Source organism: Paramisgurnus dabryanus, chromosome 11, assembly GCF_030506205.2.
Source record: "Paramisgurnus dabryanus chromosome 11, PD_genome_1.1, whole genome shotgun sequence".
Classification (NCBI taxonomy): Eukaryota; Metazoa; Chordata; class Actinopteri; order Cypriniformes; family Cobitidae; genus Paramisgurnus; species Paramisgurnus dabryanus.
In genome coordinates, this window is record NC_133347.1 from 5,721,063 (window position 1) to 5,745,602 (window position 24,540).

Sequence of the window (24,540 nt, forward strand, 5' to 3'; positions counted from 1 at the left end):
GATCTGAATATCTCAAAAATCACACATCTTCTTAATAGGTTATATAAATAAATATATTTATAATTATTATTATTATTATTTATATTATTTAATAAATGTATTTTGGTGTTGCTTCTAAAGGTTTAGATTTAGATATTTTATTAAATGTAGTCCCATTTGCTGATTTTCATAGAAAGTAGTATTACTTAAAATTAATAGTAGGCTATATAGCCAATGATAAATATCTTATAGTACAAAGGTTTTCCATTTTAAGACACTGAAAAGAGATGGGGGATGAATCTGCAGGTGAAGAAATAACACACTTTGCCTCCCTCTAGTGGCCGAATAATAAACTACAGTTAAATAAACCATAAATCGGACTTTTTCCATGTTTGAGTGCTATAATTGGGTATCAACCTAGAAAATGTGATCAAGATCAACCTAGTAACTTTTCTGCAAGCATGTGAAAAAATAAGTCATTGAAACTTGTCTCCCCTTGTGATGTAAGAAGGGGATAATACCGCCCCTTAATCTGCACTATCCAACCACAGCACTTAAATTTAGTGCAGAGATCAGCTCGTTTGCATGTTAAAGGACACACCCAAAATTGGCACATTTTTGCTAACATCTACAAAGTGGCAATTTTAATATGTTATAATAAATTATTTATATGGTATTTTGAGCTAAAACCTAACATATGTACTCTGGAGACACCAAATATTTATTTAAGATCTTTAAAAAAGTCTTGTGAAATATCCCCTTTAAACAAATTTATACTGGATTGTAAAAATCACAAAGTAACAATAGGGGCTGTCTAAAAGCAAAGGAGAAAAATTTGTTACTGAGGTTTCAGTTATACTCAATGAAAGTATATTTTGTAAAGCTTAAAAGGTTTCTACATTTATTTGTTTGATATTAAACGTGTTTATTTTAATAAATAAACTGTATAATTAGAGACAAATGAAATTATTTGTGTTTTAAAGCTTTGCTTAAGGTACTTTTAAAAGAAAACATTTCAAATTCAGTCTGCAAATAACAGATTTTTACTTCTGGAGAGTTTCTTTATTTAGTATTTGTTATTTGATGCAAAAAAAATGTCTTTCCGAGTCTGATTCACCTGCCACTGAAAAAATGTCTAACTAGAATACTAAAACTATGTTTTAGGGGTTTTGCATGCAGCACATTAATGTTATGATTATTTACACACGATTTATACAAAAAAATATACATATCCAAAAATGACTAAATATATATCTTTAGTATGCAACATAACTACAGTGAACCAAATAAAAAAATCCTGACCATGAGTTAAACTGAAAGACCTTGCAGAAATCAAAATGCTAGTCAAAAGCTAAAATTTGTCTTCTAGATCACGTATTTCGGCCATTTCTTTCTTACAACTGTACATTACTTTATCCCTCCAACATTCACACATACCAGCACAAACTTTATGTGGCAGTGTGAAATCATTTACACTCTAGACCAAAACTGTCAAACACGCATACACACATACACAACTCCAAACATGTATTTCATTTAATCTATTGTCCATCTTCTAAAGGCCTTTGCGCATTTTCCATTTTACCCTCTGCAGTCTCTGAGGCACCTGCAGCATTCGAGCTGTTGGTGTTCTGTAGGAACTTTCTCAGGTCCTTCAATGCAGGTCTGAACATCTGAACAAGAGCCAGCAGACCAGCCTGTGTACCCTCCAGAGCCTGAGCTTGTCTCTCCTGTGCACAGGCCTGGGCCTCCAGGGAGCGCCGGATCATCTGCAGGAGGTCGTTCTGGTTCTCCAGGTGCTGTGAGATCTCACGCACATGGAGGTTGGTGACACGGTGCTCCTGGAGGAGCTTGGCGGAGTTAAGTGCGATGCGGCTCTTCAGCTCTTGGGGTTTGGAGGAACACTCGGCCTGCGCCGCGAGCATCTCCACAGGTGTGACTGTGACAGGGGTCTCGGTGGTGCAGTACTCCACCATCCCGTCCTCCAGGGTGTGATATGTCGTCTCATCTGCAGGACATGATCACACACAACTTAATACTTTAAAGATCGAGGCCGTCACGGGTGAAGATAATTTTGGCCAATGACTGATATCTCACCTTCAATTGTTTTAATTATACACGCCCCCGTTGTAGGTTGAATACCTGTGCAGAAAAATTATAATGAAACAAAAGGCTTATTTACATGTCGTAATTATGTAACATGTCAAATGTGTCATGCTATAATATACATTATATAGAGTATTTTTATACAGAATTTTTTTTTATTTACACCATTTAATACGTTCCAAATTGATACAGTATGGAATATGTAAAACACCAAAGGACCATCTAAACTAAACTACAGACAAAAATAATAAATATAAAAAGTTAAATAACATATAGTGGCCACATATATTATAGACTTTCCCCTATACATTTAACATTATAAAGAACTGAATTTAAAAGCCAATGCACACCTAATGCACCCACTACCCAAGTAATAAAACGATTGTGTTTGGTGTCATTCTGCAACACAGTTCTAGTTTATCACATTAACGCCGCAGTGCTCTTTCTATAGCACGCATTTTAAGTTACGCAACTGTCTTACTTTGCGTTAACGCGACGGTGGTGGCGGCGGAACTGATGGGCACCGTGATCTCCGCGCCCGCCTCCGCCGTCGGCAGACTGATGATGGTCGCCTCTCCCAATAGATTGCAGATGCGCTGCTGCATGGAGGTCAAGAGGACGGGCACTGAGGTGCAGTCGCCCGTTCCCTCCATGGCCGCCCGCGCTTGTGCCACTTTCCGTCGCACCTCCGTCTTCAGATCGGACCATTTCTTCTTGACCTCCGCTAGCTCTCGCTGGCAGGTGGCAACGGCGTTCACGCGCTTCATGATCTCGACCCACGCGTTGTTCTTTGCGATATGCGTGACGCCCGCGTTGAAATGGTTCACCAAAATGTGTTTTTGTTTTTCCATCTCCTCCACGATGATTTCCACCTCTCTTTCGGAGAAGTTCGTTTTTCTCTTTTTGGCCTGAGACGCCATGGTGAATTTAAATTGACTTGGGGGGTTAAATAAAAAAGTGCGTAGAATACGTAAAAATAGTAAGTTTTTGGTCTCGGCACAATTGCGCAGCGTAATGGCTTCTTGAATCTACTTCTCTTCCAACAACAACGTTTGCGGACGTCCCGCCTATCTTCCACTTCCTACGACTCCTATTGGTTAAATCATACAACCGACAACGTTGTCTTAATTTTTATTGGTGGAATGCGTCGTCAATCACACTGTACTGCTGCACGAAAGCGACAGAAGAGGGCGCAAACTGCCACAAAACTGTCATTTACAGTCAAAACATACAACATAAAATATAACTTTGTGAGAGGGTAGAGTACGTAGTGAACAGAGAAGCAAATATCATCACGATATTTTTATTTATTAGGAAAACAGTATGTTCGTGTGTGAATATAGGAGATATACACCAAACACATGCAAATACAGTAATCATGCAGTAATGATGCTGCAAAATTACCTATATAGGCCAACAAGTATCCTTAAAGGGATAGTTCACATAAAATATAGGCCTACTCATCCTCATTTTATTCCAAACCTGTATACATGTCTTTGTTCTGCTGAACACAATTGCAAATATTATTAAAAAAAGCAGATCTGGGGCACCATTCACTTCCATAGCATTATGTTTCCAACTATGAAAGTCAATACTGCCCCAGATCTGCCTGGTTGCAATTTTTTTTTAAATATTCAGCAGAACAAGAAAATGTATACTGTTATTGGTTCTGACCATATTTATACATCATCTGAATAAATAAGCTTTCCATTGATGTATGGTTAGCCAAGATAGGACAATATTTGGCCAACTATTTGAAAATCTGGAGATGCAGAAAAATCTAAATATTGAGAAAATCACCTTTAAAGTTGTCCCATTGAAGCCCTTTGCAACACACATTACAAATGATAGCCTAAATAAATGTTTGACATATTTAATATAGGACATTTTCAAAACATCTTCACGATCTTTACTTAATATCCTAATGATTTTTGGATAAAAAAATATAAATTTGACCAATACAATGTATCGTTGGCTATTACTACAAACCTGTGTGACTTATGACTGGATTTGTGGTTCAGGGTCTTATATTATGAGTTCATTTTATCAATGATGAGCAAGAATGGAACGCATAAATAAATAAACCAAACCCCATCATTTAGCCAACAGAAAAGGCACATAATAAACAGAAACCCTTATATCAACCCTTATATATGTTGTCAAAACAGCACAGTGTCTAAGAATAGTTATAAGAACACAGAAATGACGGTCCATTCATTGACAAGTGTCTACAGATACGTCACATTGTCTGTGATAATTTGATCTGTGTGGACTTTCTATGCATTGTTAGCGTTATTTTATAAGAATGCAAATATACATTCACATAAATCTATTTTAGAGCCTTTTTAGTTTGCTGTGATTTTGTTATTTGTATGCTCTATTTGGGTATTTTTTGCCTTGTACAGCACCTTGTACAGTCAACTTTGGATTGTTTTTAAATGTGCTTTATAAATAAATAATGAAATATACAGCTACTGTTTCATTATAGGCCTTAAGTCGTAACAGGTACTTTAAACAGGTACAGGAAACCAGTGCTTTGAAGTTCTAAACAATAATCTAATAAATATAGGTTATTACTTGAGACTGGCTTCATAGTATTAGTAACTGTGCCACTAAAGAGGTTCAGGCATAACCATTCTGAGAACTCAGATTTGTGTGATAGCCTGAGAAAGCTGAATTCTTAGAATAAGATCACTTATTACAACGAAAGGAATTTAGCAGAGGAGTTGCCTTTGTCGTTCGTTTACCTTCGAACAGCAAACACCTAACAAATCCCCTCAACAAAAAAAAGTTAAACAGGACACTTGTGGAATTGTCCACAAACCATTCATTAAGATCTTTGGCATTGTAACCTTTCCAGTTGCATTTGCCCTTTACCATCAGTCAGCGATGACTCACTGAGACACATTGTATTGGTCAACACTAAAGTACATTCTCAAGAGCGTTCATGTCCAGTCACATGAGAGAGAAGAGGATTGCCCTTTGCTATAGCTGTTTATATCACTGGGCTTGCCTCCACAGACCTGGCAGGACGTTGTGTTTGAAGTCTGTTTCAGTCTTAAAATAATCACAACACGGTTAGTTTAGCAATTTAAATGTCACAACCCAAACAATGAACAGAAATGTCAGTGAATATAGAAATTCAAGTGAGACGAGTGAAAGTATAATGAGTCTATATATGTGAAGTGACACCCCACTTTTTATAAAAATATGCTAAATTTCCAGCTCCCCTAGAGTTAAACATTTGATTTTTATCGTTTTGGAATCCATTCAGCCGATATCCGGGTCTGGCGGTACCACTTTTAGCATAGCTTAGCATAATCCATTGAATCTGATTAGACCATTAGCATCGCACTCAAAAATAAACATAAAGTTTCTTTATTTTTCCTTAATAAAGGTGAATGATTGAATGGAGTATTTATCCTTGTTCTGTGATGTGACGTGTAGACAATTTTTTTTTGTTTGGGTCTGTAATGCCTTAGAAGCTTCCTAAAAACCTCTTTAAAAGGATTTTAAAGTGGTTTTGCACCTATTTGGCTCCCCCTACTGGCTTAACTTGCAATCTCATTACTGATTGGCTGACTTTGCTGCCACTCAAAAAATGTAGCCAATTATTTTAAAGTGGAGGGGCAGTTAGATGCCTGTGATGTCATAAGCATCAGTTTTTCAGATTGGGACGTTTTCTGGCTGACATTTCTATAAGAGGAATTTCTATGAGACTGACGGAAAATTAAAAGTCCCCTTGGTTACTTTCGATAGCAGGGGACTATTTTCAGGCGCTGCGTAATATCATTGTGCCTCCTGCAGCCATGTTACGGCAGCAATGTCCTTGATTATTACGCTAGAATGAGAGTATAGTTCCTAGCCATATCGGCCTAAAAAAATTCCAACTTTTAATTTTCTGTCGGTCTTAGTACACAATGTAACTACAGAAGAGTCAAGTTTTAAATAGGAAAAATATTCAAACTCTTTGATTATTTTTTGGCGCGATGCTAATGGTCTAATCAGATTCAATGGATTATGCTAAGCTATGCTAAAATTGGTACCTCCAGACCCTGAGATCATCTGAATGGATTTCAAAACGGTAAAAATCAAATGTTTAACTCTAGGAGACCTGGAAAATGAGCATGTTTTTTTTTTTTAAAGTGGAGTGTAAAAAGTTACAAAAGCTGTCATTGGGGCAGCTGTATTTAAAAAAAATACACTTTTGTACCTACAAAGTGCATATTTAGAACTTCAAAGGTACATATATCTCTACCTTAACTGATCTTTTTAAAAAGTTCTGTCCCAGTGAAAGCGTGTGTATCTTTCTACTGAAAGTGTTGATAGTGATTTGCAATGTCAACATTAACTTTACTTGTTGTTTTTAAGTAATTACTGGTTGTTAGGGTTTGCCTGATCTTTTGTTGCTGGTGATAAGAACATTTGAAAATCTCAGCAAAATCTTTGTTGACATGGACCACTGTACTTTTACTGACAGATACACAGCCACCATGAAGCAGGTAATAACAAATAATGAAGGTAATAACAAATTAAGCAGGTATAACAAATTAGGCGGGACAGAGCACATCCTGTTTTTCATGTCAATCTCACCACCCAGTAAAGTTTATCAGATGCACATCAACTATTAGACTTAATCTAGCATGACATCAAAACATACAGGAGATTATGTGTGATAAATGTTGAACTTGACCTTGGCTCTGTACTATGGTTAATGTACACATTATAGCTCGTCCACCATTGGCCAAACATTGAGTTTAATGTCTTTTTTAATGTATAGTACATTTTATAACTGTACTGTTTACATGTCTTGTATGTATAGGATATAATGTACGTGACATAAACAGATAAAGGGTTAGGACTTAGGTGTTATCAGTATACTGTACATGTACTGCAATTCAGCTTATGGTTCAGTGTTACCTAAAAAAACTTGTTTGTTTTCAATTTGTTCTGAATAGTAGAATGTAGACTTCATGACTTGATTATTATGGAAAGTATGCACCCAGCAAGCATTAGCCCTCATTCCACCATCTTATAGACCCGATATAGACCCAAAATAAATTTGGTCATTTATTTTCAGGCTATGGATATACCAGGGTTCCCACACCTTAGTTCATTTCAAATTCAAGGACCTTTCAAGGACTTTCCAGATCCAATACCCTCAAATTCAAGGACTAAATGTGTAGACACATTTAAAGTGAGAGCAAGGTTACATCGTGTTACCTTTTAAGATACATTGTTACAGTTCCCTTTTGAGGGAACTCGCGCTGCGTCACTGGGGTGACACTTTGGGACGCTTTCAGGTGTAAGTGCGTCTGAATGTGTATATCAAATTCAACCAATGGTGAGGCTTAACGACAAAGACAGGATGACGTGGGAGCCAGGAAGTATATCGCTATCTGAAATATTGCCAAAAACGGCATTACAGGGATGCAGGAAGTATGGCAAGGGAGACGCAGCGTCTCGTTCCCTTCTCAGGGAACAACAGTTACATACGTAACCTGAGACGTTTTCATGTGTCAAAAACAACTATGCAAAAAAGTATTTTGGTATGAATCATTTCCATACAGAAGATAAAAGCATTTAAAGCGAACAGTTTAGCATATATGCTTAAAAGGCTAGAAATTTTATGATATTATCCTAGACTACACAGGGAATAATATGGATTTTTTCCCAGAAAACTTCCTGCATAAAATAGATTCAAGCACTTTTAATGACCTGTATTTATGTATGTATATTCTCAAAAACTTCCAAGGGCCTTGAATTATTTTTCACAAGTTTTCACAAACTTTCAAGAATTTCAAGGGCCCGTGGGAACCCTTATATACGTCTAGATTATTTTCACTGACAATGCCAAATTTGCCTTAGCCTAGACATCTGGGCTGAGTTTGGATGACTATTAGATGTCTTTTAAATGCAAAATTGCTTGCTGGGTTTGCAAACGTGACATTGTATAAATATAAAATCAGTTTGGAATTGTGACAGGTTAATATTTTCACATAGGACACATCTCTCACCGCCTCACAAGCCCATCTGATGTAATCAGAGAACTCTGGTGACTCCCAAAGCCTGCATCCAGTTTAAACCACCTGGATTAGTGATTCCCACTTTGTGACTGAGTTAAAATTAGTGAGAGCACTGGAGTCAAATTCAATCATGAGACCAGTCTTATGTTCTCCTGGGGTCTGACTGCACCATACAGTAAAAAAGTGATTAGGATTTTCAGAATATGTTTAAAAACTGCTGAGCCCTTTTGACATAATAAATAGCTTATTTCGTTTTGGTAATATTGGAATTGTAACATTCATATTAAAATCTTGAACTTTTTTTAATTATTATATGCTATAATATTCATTTAGGCTTATATCAAGTTTGGCTTTTGAAACAATTATTTTAGTACTAAGCTTTTCCTTTGCACTTTGCATGTTATGCAGGTTACAGATGGTAAATAAATGTGTGTCTCCCCTCTTCATAGACTTCCTTATAAATCTCTTCAGATGCAGAATGTAATTTTGTAACTGGAGCAACTTCACTGCAAGATTAAGCCTTACAACAGGAGACACTATAACCACAGTTACCATTTATAGTATGTAGACTAGTTGAGATTCATCCTGATACTGATCTAATGGTTCAGATTAGTACATTCAGGCAGTATTTTAACAGCATTTGACCTCATGAGCTCAGATCACTGATACAGTTTTATGTGTTTTGTGCTAATGACTGTAAGTATAATTTAAACCAGAATCATAGTTAGGCTACCTTACAAATTAGCTTTTTTGACATGTGACAATAAACATACAATTCACAAATACAAATAAAGTGAAGTTTATATGTTAATATGCTGGGACAAGATTCTGGTTGAGTTTAGCTAAACGTTTAGAGTCCAAAGTTTAGCAGCAACCATTAAATATGTACAGTAAGGCATAATACATTAAATTTTAGGAGAGCTAACCAATAAAATTAATAAAATACTTTCATTTGATAGGCTAATCAATCTGGTCCTTTTAATCTCTAAGCCATAATGACCAGTATCTTTACTGTGTTTATTAACTGTGTGTTTAAGACGAATTCTCTCTCATGTGATGATTACCTAATCCTTTGAGAAGTTAATTTGAGTGCCTTGTATTGGAAATTTCACAGCTCATCACGTGGGTTTCTTCTCTCTACCGGCGCACGCTGGAATTCATCAGAGGTCAGTAGTGAAAAGGGCGGGCTCTCACGTACCAAAAATGTTCAATGGCAATGGCTTTCGATTGGACGTTTAAAATCTACGTCAGAGGCTGCGTGTCAAATCAGCACTTGCGTAAGAACACACAGCCAATCAGAATCCGCCGCTCTTTACTCATAGGGCGTGACTGAGGATTTTTCTAGGCATGATCAGCTGCCTTACCGGCATTTCAGCGTTTCACCGCCGCCAGGACTCTACGCGTCCTATTTATTTATTTATTGTCGTAGAATTTTATATTATTTTGAAAATGTTGTGCCTGTGCTTGTATGTGCCTGTACCCAACTCCGATCAGATCGAAGTGGAGTACTTTGAGTCGAATGGATTACCATCCGAGCTGAAGTCAATCTTTAAGCTCAGCGTCCTTCTACCGTCCAAGGAATTTTCAACCTATCAAAAATGGAGAAAGGTAATACATTTTAAAATATACCTATCTGCTAATTAGCACGCATATATTTCAGTTTCTAAACAGTTTGGAACTATAGTTAAAAGTGCATTTAAAGGTAGTGTGTGTTTTTTTTTAAGAATGGCACATTTTTGTCATGACGCATGACCGTTTCCGGTGTTCGTTCCTCTTCTTGCGCACATTCCGTTCAAATGACCATATATGGAGTTCCACATCCTGAATTAAAAAAAGCGCGCAGTTTTATTATTAATCTAATAACTAAAGTGCTTTTTACAAAGCGTATACTTTATCTTATGAATTCAAAAAATATTATTTTGCTGCTCCGTTGATTTATGCCTTGAGGATGAGGATCATTCTTGTACATTTTATCGATTTCTGAAATTGTTTATGGCTTCTTTAGTGGCGAACTTGAAATGTATCACATTTTTCTAATGTAACTTACGATATAAAGTTTATGCATAATTGCACAAACTGCTCAATTAAATGCACATTTGTGGTTTTGCATGAGTGCATAAATATGGTAATTTTATGAATTGATCTGGGAATGCATGCAGCAGTCTTTAGTCAATAGTAAATATAAGTTAGTGGTCGATTAAATACATTTTGAATCTTTGTTCAAGTTAGTAAACTAGAATTGTTTAAACTTGTTTGGTGGCAATACACCCTTTTAACAGATGTGATGTATGACTTTGATTGTGACCAGATGTTAGGCGTTTTTATCATGGTTTGCCTCATGTAACTTCACAAATTTCCACATTTGAAAGCTGTTGGCATTCACACACACTTATCTTTACTGAATGTGTGCTAATGTACAGATGTTATTTTGCATTGCCATGTTCAGGACTTTCCCACACAGATTATATTAGTTTTCTTTAATATGTGTAACGTTACCTTTAAAATTTTGTCTCACAGAAATCATTGAAGACTGAAGAGAAAGCTCTTGATGGGCAGCTAGACTTTGAAGAGTTTGTTCACTACCTCCAAGACCACGAAAAAGATCTGAAGCTCGTCTTCAAAAGCCTGGATAAGAAAAATGCTGGTATTAGATCTTTATACATAACTTAATTTACAAATTAAATGATTAATTCTAATATGTGTAAATGAAAACTCAATAGAAACATGTCGTTTTGTGTTGCTGTCAGGTCAAGTGAATGCGAGTGACATCGTGAATTCATTGCGAGATCTTGGTGTCCATATCTCCCAGCAGCAGGTGGAGAAAGTCCTTAAAAGGTAAAACCTGAATAATAAATAGTAATATTATTATGTTTAAATAAAGTAGAAGTAGACATGCACATTGCACTTTACAGGTTTCTCTTTAAACGCTTTTCTTTTTGTCACCATTGTGTTTGTTCTCCCGTAGCATGGACAAGAATGGGACAATGACCATTGACTGGAATGAATGGAAAAATCAGTCACTAAAGCCTGCTGAGAACATTCCAGAAATCATCCTGTACTGGAAACACTCCACCGTAAGAATTCCTCTTACTTGCATAAACTATACATGCAGGATCATTTTTACAAAGTTGGGATTTCTCTAAATTGGTTCAAATTAGCTGAAAGTTCTTAATTGTTATACAGTATGGCAGACTGATAGTACTTAAAAATACTGACTGCAGTGGAACACGATGATCTAGGACAGGGTCCAGTTTAATAGGTGTGGCATTACACATATGTACCGTGAGTGGCATCTAATCTTGTATGGCAGAAGTTCACTGCTATTAATATGACAGTAACCGCCTTACAGAAATGTCCAGTTAATATCACAGCACCCAAATTAAAACGTAATGTCCTCTTAAATGGTAAACCTTTAAGCAAGAAGTCACATTATGTGATCTATGGGCTTTTGAGTCTGCGGTTTTATCTCAGTGACCTTTTTCCACACCAGACTTTAAACTTCAGGCCTTGGTTTTTTTGTGCGTAATGAGATGAACGCAAATATCTGCAATGTCACAAGGGTTTGCGAAGTCCGCAGTGGATTGTAAAATCAAATATCACCTTTGTGCGCTAAAAAACACACAGATTAGTTTGCTGCGTCAGTAATCGGGTCAAAGCCTGCTGACGCACAGGCTACACCTGCCAAGGTCACGCCACTTACCTGAAGTTGCTCACAAAATCTTTAGTGTTTACTTAATAAAGCTATAGATTAATACTTTTTTAAGATATATTACAATAAAGTTTTGTGAACTTTTTTTATAGATCTTTGATGTGGGTGAGAACCTTATGGTTCCAGATGAGTTCACCTCTGAGGAACACATTACCGGTATGTGGTGGAGACACCTGGTTGCTGGTGGAGGTGCTGGAGCCGTTTCTCGAACCTGCACCGCTCCGCTCGACCGACTCAAAGTCCTTCTGCAGGTAAGATTTGCCTTTCATCTGCTCAGCCATCAGTCCCAAAGGTCTCCAGGAGAACTTTATTATTGTTATTAGATCTTGTGTATCATGTTATTGTCACATGAACTGTCAAAATATTGCACATTGGATGTAGTGTCAAAGCCACCGCAGAGTTTGATTCTTAAGTCATGTGTCTTTCGAAAAACCTGAAAAAAATCCCGACTTCCTCAGTAGACTCAGTAGCAGGACGATGCAATCAGCAGAGATCTGTTTCATAACTTAACAGGAAGTTTGTGGTAAATTCAGAACAATTGGTCGTCTTATCCAACAGTCATAAAATGAAGTGTAAAAAGTACATCAGTATCAGTTCATACTTCATCATAAGTGTCCTTATTAGTCAAACAACCAATCAAAATCTGAGAAGTCAAGCATACCCTCTGTCCTGGACTCTGATTTGTTAGATACGTGTTAGTGTTTCGCAAGACCACCTTTGGTTTCATGTTGATGTTGGTAAAAATCTGTGTCACGTTTGCGTCAGTGTTGATCAGACTTTGATCCATCTGTGATTTGGTCCAAACCCTTTCACCTACTTTTGAAAAATTTAACTTTGTTCCCTCTTGTCAAGCACCCAGATCTCTCTTAATAGAACACGATGACCTGTCAATAAACTCAAATCATGATGTCATTATAATGAACTTTTTGGTTCTTCTGTCTCAGGTGCATGGTTCCCATACCAACAACATGTGTATTGTGAGTGGGCTCACACAGATGATCAAGGAAGGTGGGATTCGGTCATTATGGAGGGGAAACGGCATCAACGTCATTAAAATCGCCCCTGAATCGGCCCTCAAGTTCATGGCTTACGAACAGGTACCCAGCGCTGACGTGATGTCATTACAAAAATGTGCCGCAAAGTCTGTAACATTAAAGTAATCGACGCTCTGTTCTTCTCAGATTAAACGTCTGATGGGCAGCAGTGGTGAAACTCTGGGGATCACTGAACGTTTTGTAGCAGGTTCCCTGGCAGGAGTCATTGCGCAGAGCGCCATCTATCCCATGGAGGTTCTCAAAACTCGCCTGGCGTTAAGAAAGACGGGCCAGTACAAAGGCATCTCAGACTGTGCCAAGCAGATCATGCGTGGGGAGGGGGTCTCAGCGTTTTACAAAGGCTACGTTCCCAATATGTTGGGTATTATTCCTTATGCCGGCATCGACTTGGCAGTCTATGAGGTAGGCACAGAAACTTAATTTTATAAAGTTGTTATTATTGTGCCATACCTCAAGAAATCAAAAAGCTTATTGTTGCTAATCTCTTTTTGACAGACGCTCAAGAACACGTGGCTTCAGCGTTACGGTACAGACAGTGCAGATCCAGGTGTGTTTGTGCTTCTGGCCTGTGGTACTGTCTCCAGTACGTGCGGCCAGCTCGCCAGCTACCCCCTAGCTCTCGTACGAACACGAATGCAGGCACAAGGTAAGCTCACTTTTGTGTCTTACGTTAGGGTATGACAGTTAGCGTGAGCTGTTACCACATCTCATGATCTCCTGTCTGTTTCCTCTTCAGCCAGCATTGAAGGTGCTTCCCAGGTCTCCATGACCGGGCTCTTCAAACAGATCATGAAGACGGAGGGGCCGACGGGTCTGTACCGGGGTCTGACTCCAAACTTCCTGAAAGTCATCCCAGCTGTGAGCATCAGCTATGTCGTCTATGAGCACATCAAGTCAGCATTAGGAGTGCAGTCAAGATGAGACGCCTATGAAGGACTTGAATCTCAGGGTTTTAATCCTTGAGGTGTGGAAGTCATCTCATTCTGTGAATGTGAGGGGAGTGGAGGAGAGCTGTCAGTTAACTTGCACAAATGAATGTATTTTACCAGGCAAACAGGAAGAATACCTTCTTTAAACTGTAACCTTATTTATTAAGTGGTTCACATCATTTGAAGACACTTTGTTGAAAGCTGAAATCAGGGACCAAACGTGTGTGTGTGTGTGTGTGCCCAGATGATGTATGGATCTCTACAAAGTGTTATTATTATGGTTTGGGCAGTGTGAAAGTGTCCAACACTAAAAGGTTTTACTGTGAAATGCTGAACTTGCACTGCCCATACTAATGCTGCTTTATATGGTTGAAAGTGAAATATTTAAATATGAAAACCAGTTGTTTATATAGTATTTATATTGTGGGATCCGGTGGAGAGTTCTATGGTTGTGTTTCTTGGCACCTCTAATAAGCACATCTTAAAGTCAGTGTTCCCCCTACGAATAATAAATCTGTTTAATGTGTAATTTAAAGATTTATTTTTACGAATCTACACACTAAAGTTCTTAGCTTTGTGTTGATAGAACGGTTGATCTAAAGAATTAATGCACTTTGTTTTGAATGGAAGCTCTAATGTAATGACTGTAAACAAGTTGTCAATGGGTGTGAATGTTTTGTAGTTGGGGACCAAATGTTCCACTAATAAATGCACAATATGCTCACTTGCAGTATTGCTTGGGTGATGAGGGACTTTAATGTACACTAATGAAGGAAAAAAAAACATGGATATCAATATTTGTGTTTTAGATGATGTGATTTGGCAGTGAAAGGTGCTTTGTGTATGTCTGGAGAGTGAATGATTTGATGTCAAACTTTTGTCTTGTTTTAGTTTGCTGTTTTAAAATAATTATAAATATTTTTCTTGAAATGTAATTTATATTTTCAATAAAAAATGTAATATTCATTTGTTGCCTGTAGTGTTTACATTTATTCATGTTTTGGCAATTGCTTTTAACCAGAGTGACAATACATTCAAACTATACTTTTTTATGATTAGGTTAGTAGGTGTTAATAAATGCTTTACCAACTAAGCCACATCTGATAAAGCAAATATTATTATGAAGTTAAAACATGGATTAATCTAATGTGTCAATATAACAATTGGTTACTAAAAATAGTGTAAAAGAGGTAATTTTATTTAATATATTGCAGTAAATGTTTTGATTATGAAGGAAATTTTAAAACTCCTAAAGCTATGCTATGACAATTATGTGTTATGAATAGCGGCTTTATAACATGTCTGTATGTTAAATGATGAGGTAATAGCTGATATTATTGTTGGACTTATTGTTCAAGATGAAAGTACACACTCCGTCTGAACTAGTTTCATAACCAGTCAAAATTCTGTATAAATGATTGAACACTGCCATCTGTAGTCCTACTTTTATCACTACAAATAAAAGTCTTTCGTCTTCAGACCTACTGGTACAGTATGTCGTTATTTCTGCTTAATTAAAATACTTTGAAACATTTCACATTTAAAAAACATGAGTGACAATAAATAAAATCATAATGTATGTAATAAATGACTAAGAGTTTAATTAAATAAAAAAATCACTCACATTCATGCTACTAAAAAAATAATCACCCTTATTTTGGAATCCATAATTTGAGGACTTTTATTTTGGGAATCTAAGCAAGCGCTTGCACCCGGAAATGTCAGACAAAACATCGAGAGAAACAAAAACGCCAGTGTTTTATTTACATAAATGTATTTCAATGCACGAGAGTTGAGACATAGTGTCATATGGTTTCATTTAATATTTGTTTATCTGTTAACTTATTCATAATGTTTAAAAACATGTTTAAATCCGGGTGTTTAGTGCGAACTGCACATGTAATTCTGACTTGGCTCACAACTTTGGTACTATTTCTTCATAACACAGGTACGTTTAATTATTTAATGTCTACGCCTTGTCTTATTTGTATTATTAAAGTATCATTTGAATACCATGGTATGTGAATTTGTTCATGAAAACCATACAGATCTACGAAGATGTCAACAGAGAGGAGATCTCTTACAACCTGTGATATTTAGCTCTTTAGTTCTGCTGTCAGTGCTGCTGTACTTCACAGTGTCTCTCATGGATCCTGGTTTTGTTCGATCTGACCAAGACGCAAAGGTATTAAAAAAAAATCGAAGACTTTATCACATCTTAATAAAATAATAACCGTGCAATACAGTCAGATATTTGGTCTCTTTCAGGGAACTACAGTGGATGATGATGAAGAACTAGAGAAGATGATTCCTCAAGAGCAAAGTTCATTCAAGCAGCGACGTTGTGGTTACTGTTTCTTACTGGTACTCCAAAAACCTTTCTGTTTAGTATACACAATGAAACCTTAGCTGTTACTTTACAATAAACTGAACAGTGTCTACACTTTACTGTAACATTTTAAAAATAATATTTCTTATTTCTTTGTTTATGTGAACTAGCAACCAATGAGGGCACGGCATTGTAAAATGTGTAAGCAGTGTGTAAGGCGTTTTGACCACCATTGCCCCTGGATTGACAACTGTGTTGGAGAGAGAAATCACAAATGGTTCCTGCTGTATTTGTGTGTGCAGTTTGTTGCTGTATCTTGGGGACTACAGGCTGCATGGTGAGTGTGTGTCACATACATACATTTGTCGAGAAATATTTATAATAACAGTGTATCATTTACAGTATAGATAATTATGTATATCTGTAAGGTCTGGCATCGTATTTGCCCCCACCTGGCAGCAGTGGTTCACTCAAAATGGCTTCCTGCTCGGGGCACTTGGATTGACAGGGGTGTTTACTATGGTCGTCTTACTTCTGATGGGCATTCACGTGTACCTGGCGTCCGTTAACACCACCACCTGGGAGTTCATGTCACGACATCGCATCTCATACCTTAAACACTGCGACACAGAGGATAACCCCTTCGACAGAGGAGTGATATGCAACCTATGGGACTTTTTCTGCATCTGTGGGACTGTGGCATGGGAGAGAATGTACATCAAACAAACTAATGGAACCGTATGACAAGAAAACTAGGGGCTGTGGTGGGATTTTATCAACATTTTTAGTTGAGTCTTATTATATACTGTAGTCCCGACAGAGCACCTTGATATTATTTTACACTGATTTAGTGTGTGATGTTCAGTACTGTTCTCAAGGCCCCAAGGGACTAAATCATCCAGGGAGAAGTACAATGTTGATAACAAAACTGGCTGTTAATAATTTTGTACCTTAATTACTGGGTGGGTTTCTAATCAATTAAAAGTTGGTTTGGTGTAATTTTATTGTTTTTACTCATAAATTGTAGGATATTTATCTGACAGTTGGTTCTGTTTTTATGGGGGCAGTTTCCCGGACAGGGGTAAGACTAGTCCTAGACTAAAATAATGAGCTGTCCAAACTGCAAACAACTTGCACTGACATATCTCGAAATATGTCAGTGCCCTTTGGTTTGCCTCAAAATGCTCACAAGTAATGTTTTTAGTAAGGCATGTTTGTTAAAACTAGTTATATTTCCTAATTAACATAAGGCCTAGTCCTGGTTTAAGATTATCCCTGTCCGCCCCATAAAGAATACAGTTTTACAGTTTACAAGTTTCAAAAGTTAAACCTTACTTGTTACTAGTTTGTTATTGACATTTATTTTGAATGTAAAATAAACTTTTGTACAGAATTATAAGTTTGTACTATTAGGTATACAAAGTTTAGTAGACATTTTGGAGAATATAATACAGAAATGTCACTTGTGACCCGGTTTGTTGAAAAAAAAAAAATAAGACAAGAGGAAAAAACTTTACGGGGCAGTTTCCCCGGACAGGGCTTTTCCTAGTCCCGGACTAAAATGCATGTTTGAGCTGCCTTATTTTAAAACTATCTTGTCCTGAAATATATTAACATATATGAGTACCAATAAAGAACGAGTTTTTCTAAACTTTTGACTGGTAGTGTATATCAGTACCATTGTTATGTCTGAAGATGCACACCAGTATTTTTTTTTATATGTTTGTAAAAATTACTTAAATGTCCCAATATTACTAAGACCTAGTCCTGGTTTAACCTAAACCCTGTCCATGAAACCGCCCTTACAAGTCATAAATTTAAATTAATCCCAGTTCATAACTTGTAAGCAGTTATGGGCAATGGCTTAATTATGTCTGACTCAAAGTAATAGTTTTGTAACTAAGGGGCAGTTTTCCAGACAGGGTTTAGATTAATCCAGGACTAGACCTTAGGATATTTAAGTAGTTTTTACAAACAAACCTTACAAATAAAGACACAGGTGTGCATCTTGAGACAAAACAATGGCACTGATATACAACACTACCAGTCAAAAGTTTAGAAACACACGTTCTTTATTTATATTTTTTTCACATTACAAAATAACAATAAACTCGTCCAAATTATAGTATAAAGAAGTGTTTTCCTTCAATGTTCTGTCCATGTCATCTATTTTAAAGTAATATTTTAAAGGGGCACTGTCATAAGATGTAAAATAAATCTTTGGTGTCCCCAGAGTACATATGTGAAGTTTTAGCTCAAAATACCATATAGATAATTTATTATGACATGTTAAAATTGCCACTTTGTAGTATAAGAAATAAGGTGCCATTTTGGGGTGTGTCCTTTAAATGCAAATGAGATCTCTGCAGTGCTGTGGTTGGATAGTGCAGATTAAGGGTCGGTATTATTCCCTTATTACATCACAGTGGAAGCCATATTTCAATTACCTATTTTTTCACATGCTTGCGAAGAATGGCTTATCAAAACTAAGTTACTGTGTTCTTTTTCAAATTTCCTACGTTGATAGAAGCACTGAGGACCCAATTATAGCACTTACACATGAAAAAGTCAGATTATCATGATATGTCCCCTTTAAGATATGTCAGGGCAAAGTGTTTTTAATTGAAGGCAGCTCAAACATTTAGTCTGGGACTAGAATAAGCCCTGTCTGGGACACTCATCCTAAGAGTCCAGTCTCATATCTCCCATCATATTATGTCAATATTAATTATTATCTGATAAGTTAACCTTTTGACAAAGTAAATATTTGCATAATTTTGTAATAAATAATATTTACATAAAAAGACAACTTTATCTGAAACCTTCATATTTATGTAAATATTAATGTAACCAGCAGTTAAAACAATAAATAAATAAAGTTTTACAAATTATAATTTCAGTTACAGCGAGAACACATTTTGAATAAAGTTTACAAGGTAAAAATGTAAAATAATGCAGGTGTATTCTAATTAAATGAAGCGGGATCTTTTATTATGTATGTGGTCTAGAACCATTTTACTTTCATTAGCTGACATGTTATGAGAGCATCGTTGAAATCCCGCCCTTTCTGCAGCTGCTTCACGTCACGCCCCGGATCCCCTGGCTCTGTCCAATCATTGCGCTAGATCGGGGACGAGCGCAGAGCGCGGCGGGTTGTTCTGGAAGGGGCGGAGTTCATTTTTCGAGCTCGTGTGGGGCGCGTTCTGTCCGAAAGAGAGCGCGTGAGAATTTGCGTTCGCTGTTAAGTTTGTGTGTGTGCTCACTTACTTCTGTTCTGCTCCGGAATATTAGAATCTCCACAGAGCGAGTTTTAGGAGAGTGACCTCCTTTTGCCTCGAGGAGTTTGAAAGCCTTGATTCTCACTGAAAACTCTCGTCGTGATCAGTGAAATCATGTCTGCATCAGCGGCTAAAGTCAGTAAAAAGGAACTCAACTCGAACCACGATGGAGCGGACGAGACCTCGGGTAAGCGACAACGAACGGCCGCCATTTTTACTTTATTTTCTAACACCGGAGGGTTTTCGATCGATACCATCGCTGTATAATGAGCGGGGACTCGAGTGTGCCTAGCTGATGTCGACGGTAGCGTTGCGCTGTGGTTATGATTGGCCGTGGGTCCGGCTGGATGCTCGCGAACGAGCGGCCGTTGTCGGAGGCCATGTTTGATTTCTGTCCGTCCGCGCCACAAAGCCCCATTATGAAAAGCGCAAACGCCGTTACATTTTAAACTGCATTACGTAGGACTTTCTTTGTACCCCTCGAACGGGCTGTTTGTAATAAAAATGCGCACTTTAATAAAGAGCATGAAACGCGGCGAGCGGAAACCATCGCGCGCGGCTTTATTGTTGTTCTTTAGCTTAGCCGAGCCGCATCTCCGCCATGATGCAGCGCGTGCTAATTGTTGTTTATGGTCTTTAAAGGATGAACGATGAAAGAAATAAACTCTAAAGCAATTTTAAACATGCTTCTAACATCCGTGCCGTTCGGGCTCGCTGCGGAAACAGGTGCAGCGCGAGCTCGCGGAGCCTAAAACAATTCCGTGCACATTTAAACCACGCGGCATATGCGCGCCTAGGTCTGATCTCAGTGCATCAGACTGTCCAGAAACCGTACAGTTAACCACACCAACTTTTCTCAATAAAACGTGCACGATTGATTACTTTAATAGCTTTTTATTAATACTTGTGTGGTTTCCAAAATTTAACGGTGTTTATGCGTTAAGCGCGTGTTTGAGTGTAATCGCAAATAAGTGTAAAAATATGAAATTAAGAACCTCAGTTTACCTACACTGATGTATTGTTGTTGTTTTGATGCTTTGCGTCTCATTGTTTATTTGTTACACTGTTTTTCTCATTTAGAAAAAGAGCAACAGGAAGCCATTGAGCACATTGATGAAGTACAAAATGAAATCGACAGGTATGATGATGCTTTACGATTTGTTTATGTAAAACAAACATTGTTTAAATTAGAAGTAAAATGATAGTTTTATAACATTATATATTTAAACAATATTAAGTAGCAATTTGGTTTGCAACCTCTGCTTTTAAACATCTAGAAATTCAAAAAAAAAGTTTTGTTGGAAAATCTTTGTTTTGAATATTTGTGAACGGTGGAAAAGTTGAAAAGACAAATTTTCCCTGATCCCATCCAGACTGAACGAGCAAGCGAGTGAGGAAATTCTCAAAGTTGAACAGAAATACAACAAACTTCGCCAGCCGTTCTTTCAGAAGAGGTCAGAACTCATAGCCAAAATACCAAATTTTTGGGTCACAACATTTGTCAACCATCCACAAGGTAAGGTCCAATACAATCTGTTATACATTTATTTCATGGTGCTTTTTTGTTTAATGTGATATGTAAGAAATCATGTTTAAGTTAAACTTCGCCTATGTAGTCTCAGCTCTTCTTGGTGAGGAGGATGAGGAGGCGCTGCACTATCTGACCAGAGTAGAGGTGACAGAGTTTGAAGACATTAAATCAGGCTACAGAATAGATTTTGTAAGTATTAATAATCTTTATTTTGTTTTCACGACTTGAAGCTGTTTGATTTTTTTACTTACCGCCTCTCTGTGCTTTTCAGTATTTCGATGAAAACATGTATTTTGAGAACAAAGTCCTCTCCAAAGAAATTCACCTGAACGAAAGTGGAGACCCAACTTCAAAGTCAACAGAGATCAAATGGAAGCCAGGAAAGGTACTTAAATAAATGAAATAATTTTTCACCCCACCCACACGATTGTATTCTCTCAGAAAACTGTTCAGTTTGTTTAAATGTAAAACGTTTTTGTACGTTTAAAGGACCTCACGAGCCGCTCCAGTCAGACACAGAGTAAAGCTGGCAAGAAGAGACAACACGAAGAACCAGAGAGTTTCTTTACCTGGTTTTCGGATCATGCGGATTCAGGAGCGGACGAATTGGGCGAAGTTATTAAAGACGACATTTGGCCAAATCCTCTACAATACTACCTGGTAAATCTTGTCATCGTTTTTTGAAAAACAGCTACACGTGTCATTTTGTGTGAGGTTATGCTCGTACGTTTTGGATTTTGCCGAAGCTGTACATGGTTTCGTAATGTTTCCAGTCAGTTAAATGATGTGGTTGGATTATTCTTCCTTTTTAAGCAGCTGAATGGAAATTCAGAGTAATTGATTTGCATTCAAACCACATCTGATTCAATCATCTGCAAACAGGTCCCAGATATGGAGGACGAGGAAGGAGAGGGGGAGGATGAGGATGAAGATGAGGAGGGTCTGGATGATATCGATGAGGAGGGTGAAGATGATGGAGAGGAAGAGGATGATGATGATGGCGAGGTACACAATTCTTTTTTTTGTGTTTAAGAAATGTAATGTTACATTTGCTGTAATAACTTTGAGCTTTTTCCCTATTTGGAAGTTTTTGGACATTGGTCAGGTAGAAGTTTTGTATTTTAATTTGCATTTTTTTCTATTACAGGATGAAGGCGAGGATGACTGAAGCTGGAATGAGGATTATTATTCCAGTCCCAAATTGCTTTATTGGCTTTGTTTTTGGGGAGCAAGATGCTTCTTTTTTCCTCTTCAGATTGTTTTTTGTTTTGAGCTCCATCTATTCCTCTTCAATGAAATTGCCATGTTGAAGTTCCCCAAACAGACTCCTAATAAACTGACTGTAAAATCCCGCCGACATGGCATTTACCATCTCAATTCCCAAATGCATTTCGAGGTAAAAAGCAAAACACTGTAGTATCGGCAGCAGCCATCTGGAGTAGACTTGCGAATAGTGTTTTTGTTTGTGTTGTTTTTTTTTATAAATATATATGTACAAATATGTATAATTTTCTTCCTGTTAAAGTTGTGTTGTTAATTGAACCGAAGCCATGGTGCGCAGTGATCTGCTAGCTCTAGCATTCTCCAGGGTTTTCTTACTTTATTTTTTGTGTTTAAACCCTTCATGGTTTAATCAGCAGGTAGAAACTGGTTGTTACCTCTTGTGGGCTGAGGAAAGAGGGCATATGGACACCACCTTTTGAGTTTTTGATTTTTATCTTGTTTTGTTTTACAGACATCCACCAGATTTGAAATGACATTTTTGATAAAGAAAATAAAATCTTCAAAAACAGTAGCCTAATCATGCTTGTAAATTGACCTCACTGTCTGTATTACCGTAAACTTTCGACTGTTTAGTTATTTGTTCTAATAAAACACCATGTTTGGGATTCATCTAGTGGCAAAGAAAGTGCGATGTTTTTTTGTTTGTTTTTCTTTTAATAAAAATAAAACGTAAATAATTTAACTCTCTTTGTGGGTCTCCCAAAAACAACACCATGCTCACTAGTTGCTTTAAATAATTCTCATAAAAATAACTTTATTGAAAGGTATAAAGTTGGGTCAGGCAATTTGTCAACTTCTGAAAGATTTGGGTGTCATCAGCAGTGTGGATGCAAAGTGTTCCTGTAGTAACCTGTCGGCTATGAGTGCCACAAATGTTTGATCTGAACCTTCAAACTCTTCTCTGGTCACTGTGCTGGGCCAATCACTCGGCTGAAACGCCCAACCTGCACAAACATGCAACAATATTACACTAAACAACAATCATGTTATAATAATAGTACAAACTGTGACTCTGTCTGTAAAATCCTGTCTGAAGTCATAATCTAATGATGAGATTTGCTTTTATCTAGAGCAATGCATTCCAACTAACGTATAGACGGTTTCTTAGGACACGCGCGTCTGGGCAGAACTTAACTTCCGGTCTCTGTTTAATGGTCTTTAACTGAACTCTGGAACAAATACCTTGTTAAAATACCTTGTAAAGGGGAGAAGGCGATCATCGATCACCACTGGGAGGCTTGGAAGCCAATCTGTAGTTAACATTATATAGTATACATTTTACACAGTAACGTAGCTCAATGTACTTTTTGATACACTTTAGCTATGATTTAAACGAAGGTAATCTACTTGTTGTTTATTTTGCTAGTTGTCAGAAATAAACTACTCTGTTATTGAGGCAGAATTGCGGCATTTACCGGAAGTTACGTTTGTTCCACGAAAGCCGTTTGTTTATGTTACTCCATGCAGAAACCGTCTATTATACATCTATCAGTATGTCAAAGTCAAAAAGTTCACACTATAACTCCATTTAAATGTTTATTTCAATAATATAAAGGTTTAACTGTTGTTATGTACATTGGCATGCAGGGTCGTTTTAAATAAACTACATTTGGTTAACCACAAAAACTCTTTGACACCCACCTAGGTGTGTTTTGCACCGCGGGCACGTGGTAACCGTCCACGAGTAACCAGGAAACCAGGTGAAGTGACTGTCAGCCGGCCAGTGCTTTAAAACATCCGCGCGCTTAAACGTGACGACCTCAAACTGAAAGCCCTGAGGATTTTCGAAAAGCTGAACGGAGATGCGCTTCTCTCCGATTACGGTGTCGTTCCGGTGCGACAGTGCCATGCGGCTGGCCACGTACCTCAGGTCCGCGACTTCCGCCACCTCGTGCCCGCAGGACCGACAGAGCAGTAGTCCTGAGCAGGCGACGCCGGACCGAACCCACCCACACAGCAGCACCACGACCCACGCCACAGCCGGAAAATTAAACATCCCGACAGGAGAATGCCCGCGTCACACCACTGACAGCTGAAGCGCCAAAATAAAATAAACAAAGAAATGTTGCGCCACCTACTTTAACAAAAATAAGAGGATGACTGTTTCTCAAAACATCCTAAAAAAAGCAAATGGACAATGTGGAAAAATGTAGTTTAAACTTAAATTAGCGAGACAAATACAAACATTTCCAACTGCTTACAGCTGAAAACATCCACAAACTTGAACTGACGGTCATTGATAGAAAACTTCGCTGTCGCCCCCTACAGGTGGGATGAATTATAGCAATGCAATACACTGATTACACTTTATTGC

At 37.6% G+C, this 24,540-nt stretch overlaps 5 protein-coding genes across 5 annotated transcripts; 3 read left to right on the top strand and 2 right to left on the bottom strand.

Annotated features, from left to right (window-relative positions):
- Positions 1 to 961: 961 nt before the first annotated feature.
- Positions 962 to 3,486, bottom strand: naif1 (nuclear apoptosis inducing factor 1). The gene is made up of 3 exons (XM_065248297.2): positions 2,567 to 3,486; positions 2,077 to 2,121; positions 962 to 1,987 (listed from the first exon to the last, which is right to left on the bottom strand). Exons 1-3 carry the CDS (start codon positions 3,003 to 3,005, stop codon positions 1,521 to 1,523), a joined length of 951 nt encoding a protein of 316 aa, XP_065104369.1. The 5' UTR covers positions 3,006 to 3,486; the 3' UTR covers positions 962 to 1,520.
- A 5,905-nt stretch (positions 3,487 to 9,391) lies between these two features.
- Positions 9,392 to 14,770, top strand: slc25a25a (solute carrier family 25 member 25a). Its single transcript, XM_065248299.2, has 9 exons — positions 9,392 to 9,719; positions 10,629 to 10,755; positions 10,859 to 10,946; positions 11,077 to 11,185; positions 11,913 to 12,071; positions 12,765 to 12,917; positions 13,002 to 13,277; positions 13,371 to 13,521; positions 13,612 to 14,770. Exons 1-9 carry the CDS (start codon positions 9,459 to 9,461, stop codon positions 13,794 to 13,796), a joined length of 1,509 nt encoding a protein of 502 aa, XP_065104371.2. The 5' UTR covers positions 9,392 to 9,458; the 3' UTR covers positions 13,797 to 14,770.
- Positions 14,771 to 15,477: 707 nt separating this feature from the next.
- Positions 15,478 to 19,032, top strand: zdhhc12a (zDHHC palmitoyltransferase 12a). The gene is made up of 5 exons (XM_065248300.2): positions 15,478 to 15,752; positions 15,853 to 15,989; positions 16,073 to 16,168; positions 16,304 to 16,470; positions 16,562 to 19,032. The coding sequence occupies exons 1-5, from the start codon at positions 15,614 to 15,616 to the stop codon at positions 16,875 to 16,877; spliced, it is 855 nt and encodes a 284-aa protein (XP_065104372.1). The 5' UTR covers positions 15,478 to 15,613; the 3' UTR covers positions 16,878 to 19,032.
- A 275-nt stretch (positions 19,033 to 19,307) lies between these two features.
- On the top strand, positions 19,308 to 22,851 carry seta (SET nuclear proto-oncogene a). Its single transcript, XM_065248302.2, has 8 exons — positions 19,308 to 19,598; positions 20,492 to 20,549; positions 20,785 to 20,927; positions 21,028 to 21,131; positions 21,214 to 21,327; positions 21,432 to 21,602; positions 21,825 to 21,947; positions 22,090 to 22,851. Exons 1-8 carry the CDS (start codon positions 19,526 to 19,528, stop codon positions 22,108 to 22,110), a joined length of 807 nt encoding a protein of 268 aa, XP_065104374.1. The 5' UTR covers positions 19,308 to 19,525; the 3' UTR covers positions 22,111 to 22,851.
- Positions 22,852 to 22,960: 109 nt separating this feature from the next.
- LOC135730393 (protein cereblon) lies at positions 22,961 to 24,488 on the bottom strand. Its single transcript, XM_065248303.2, has 2 exons — positions 23,868 to 24,488; positions 22,961 to 23,170 (listed from the first exon to the last, which is right to left on the bottom strand). Exons 1-2 carry the CDS (start codon positions 24,220 to 24,222, stop codon positions 23,016 to 23,018), a joined length of 510 nt encoding a protein of 169 aa, XP_065104375.1. The 5' UTR covers positions 24,223 to 24,488; the 3' UTR covers positions 22,961 to 23,015.
- Between the last annotated feature and the right edge of the window lie 52 nt (positions 24,489 to 24,540).

Excerpts from the sequence above, each read along its gene's own strand:
- naif1 (XM_065248297.2), bottom strand. The coding sequence starts at position 3,005 with ATGGCGTCTCAGGCCAAAAAGAGAAAAACGAACTTCTCCGAAAGAGAG. Across the intron at positions 2,122-2,566 it reads CACCGTCGCGTTAACGCAAA|GTATTCAACCTACAACGGGG; the intron begins GTAAGACAGTTG and ends TTTTCTGCACAG. Across the intron at positions 1,988-2,076 it reads TATAATTAAAACAATTGAAG|ATGAGACGACATATCACACC; the intron begins GTGAGATATCAG and ends CATGTCCTGCAG.
- slc25a25a (XM_065248299.2), top strand. The coding sequence starts at position 9,459 with ATGATCAGCTGCCTTACCGGCATTTCAGCGTTTCACCGCCGCCAGGAC. Across the intron at positions 9,720-10,628 it reads CCTATCAAAAATGGAGAAAG|AAATCATTGAAGACTGAAGA; the intron begins GTAATACATTTT and ends TTTGTCTCACAG. Across the intron at positions 13,278-13,370 it reads TCGACTTGGCAGTCTATGAG|ACGCTCAAGAACACGTGGCT; the intron begins GTAGGCACAGAA and ends TCTTTTTGACAG.
- zdhhc12a (XM_065248300.2), top strand. The coding sequence starts at position 15,614 with ATGGTTTCATTTAATATTTGTTTATCTGTTAACTTATTCATAATGTTT. Across the intron at positions 15,753-15,852 it reads ACTATTTCTTCATAACACAG|ATCTACGAAGATGTCAACAG; the intron begins GTACGTTTAATT and ends AAAACCATACAG. Across the intron at positions 15,990-16,072 it reads GATCTGACCAAGACGCAAAG|GGAACTACAGTGGATGATGA; the intron begins GTATTAAAAAAA and ends GGTCTCTTTCAG.
- seta (XM_065248302.2), top strand. The coding sequence starts at position 19,526 with ATGTCTGCATCAGCGGCTAAAGTCAGTAAAAAGGAACTCAACTCGAAC. Across the intron at positions 19,599-20,491 it reads TGGAGCGGACGAGACCTCGG|AAAAAGAGCAACAGGAAGCC; the intron begins GTAAGCGACAAC and ends TTTCTCATTTAG. Across the intron at positions 20,928-21,027 it reads ATTTGTCAACCATCCACAAG|TCTCAGCTCTTCTTGGTGAG; the intron begins GTAAGGTCCAAT and ends TCGCCTATGTAG.
- LOC135730393 (XM_065248303.2), bottom strand. The coding sequence starts at position 24,222 with ATGTTTAATTTTCCGGCTGTGGCGTGGGTCGTGGTGCTGCTGTGTGGG. Across the intron at positions 23,171-23,867 it reads GCGGTGCAAAACACACCTAG|GTTGGGCGTTTCAGCCGAGT; the intron begins GTGGGTGTCAAA and ends ATGTTTGTGCAG.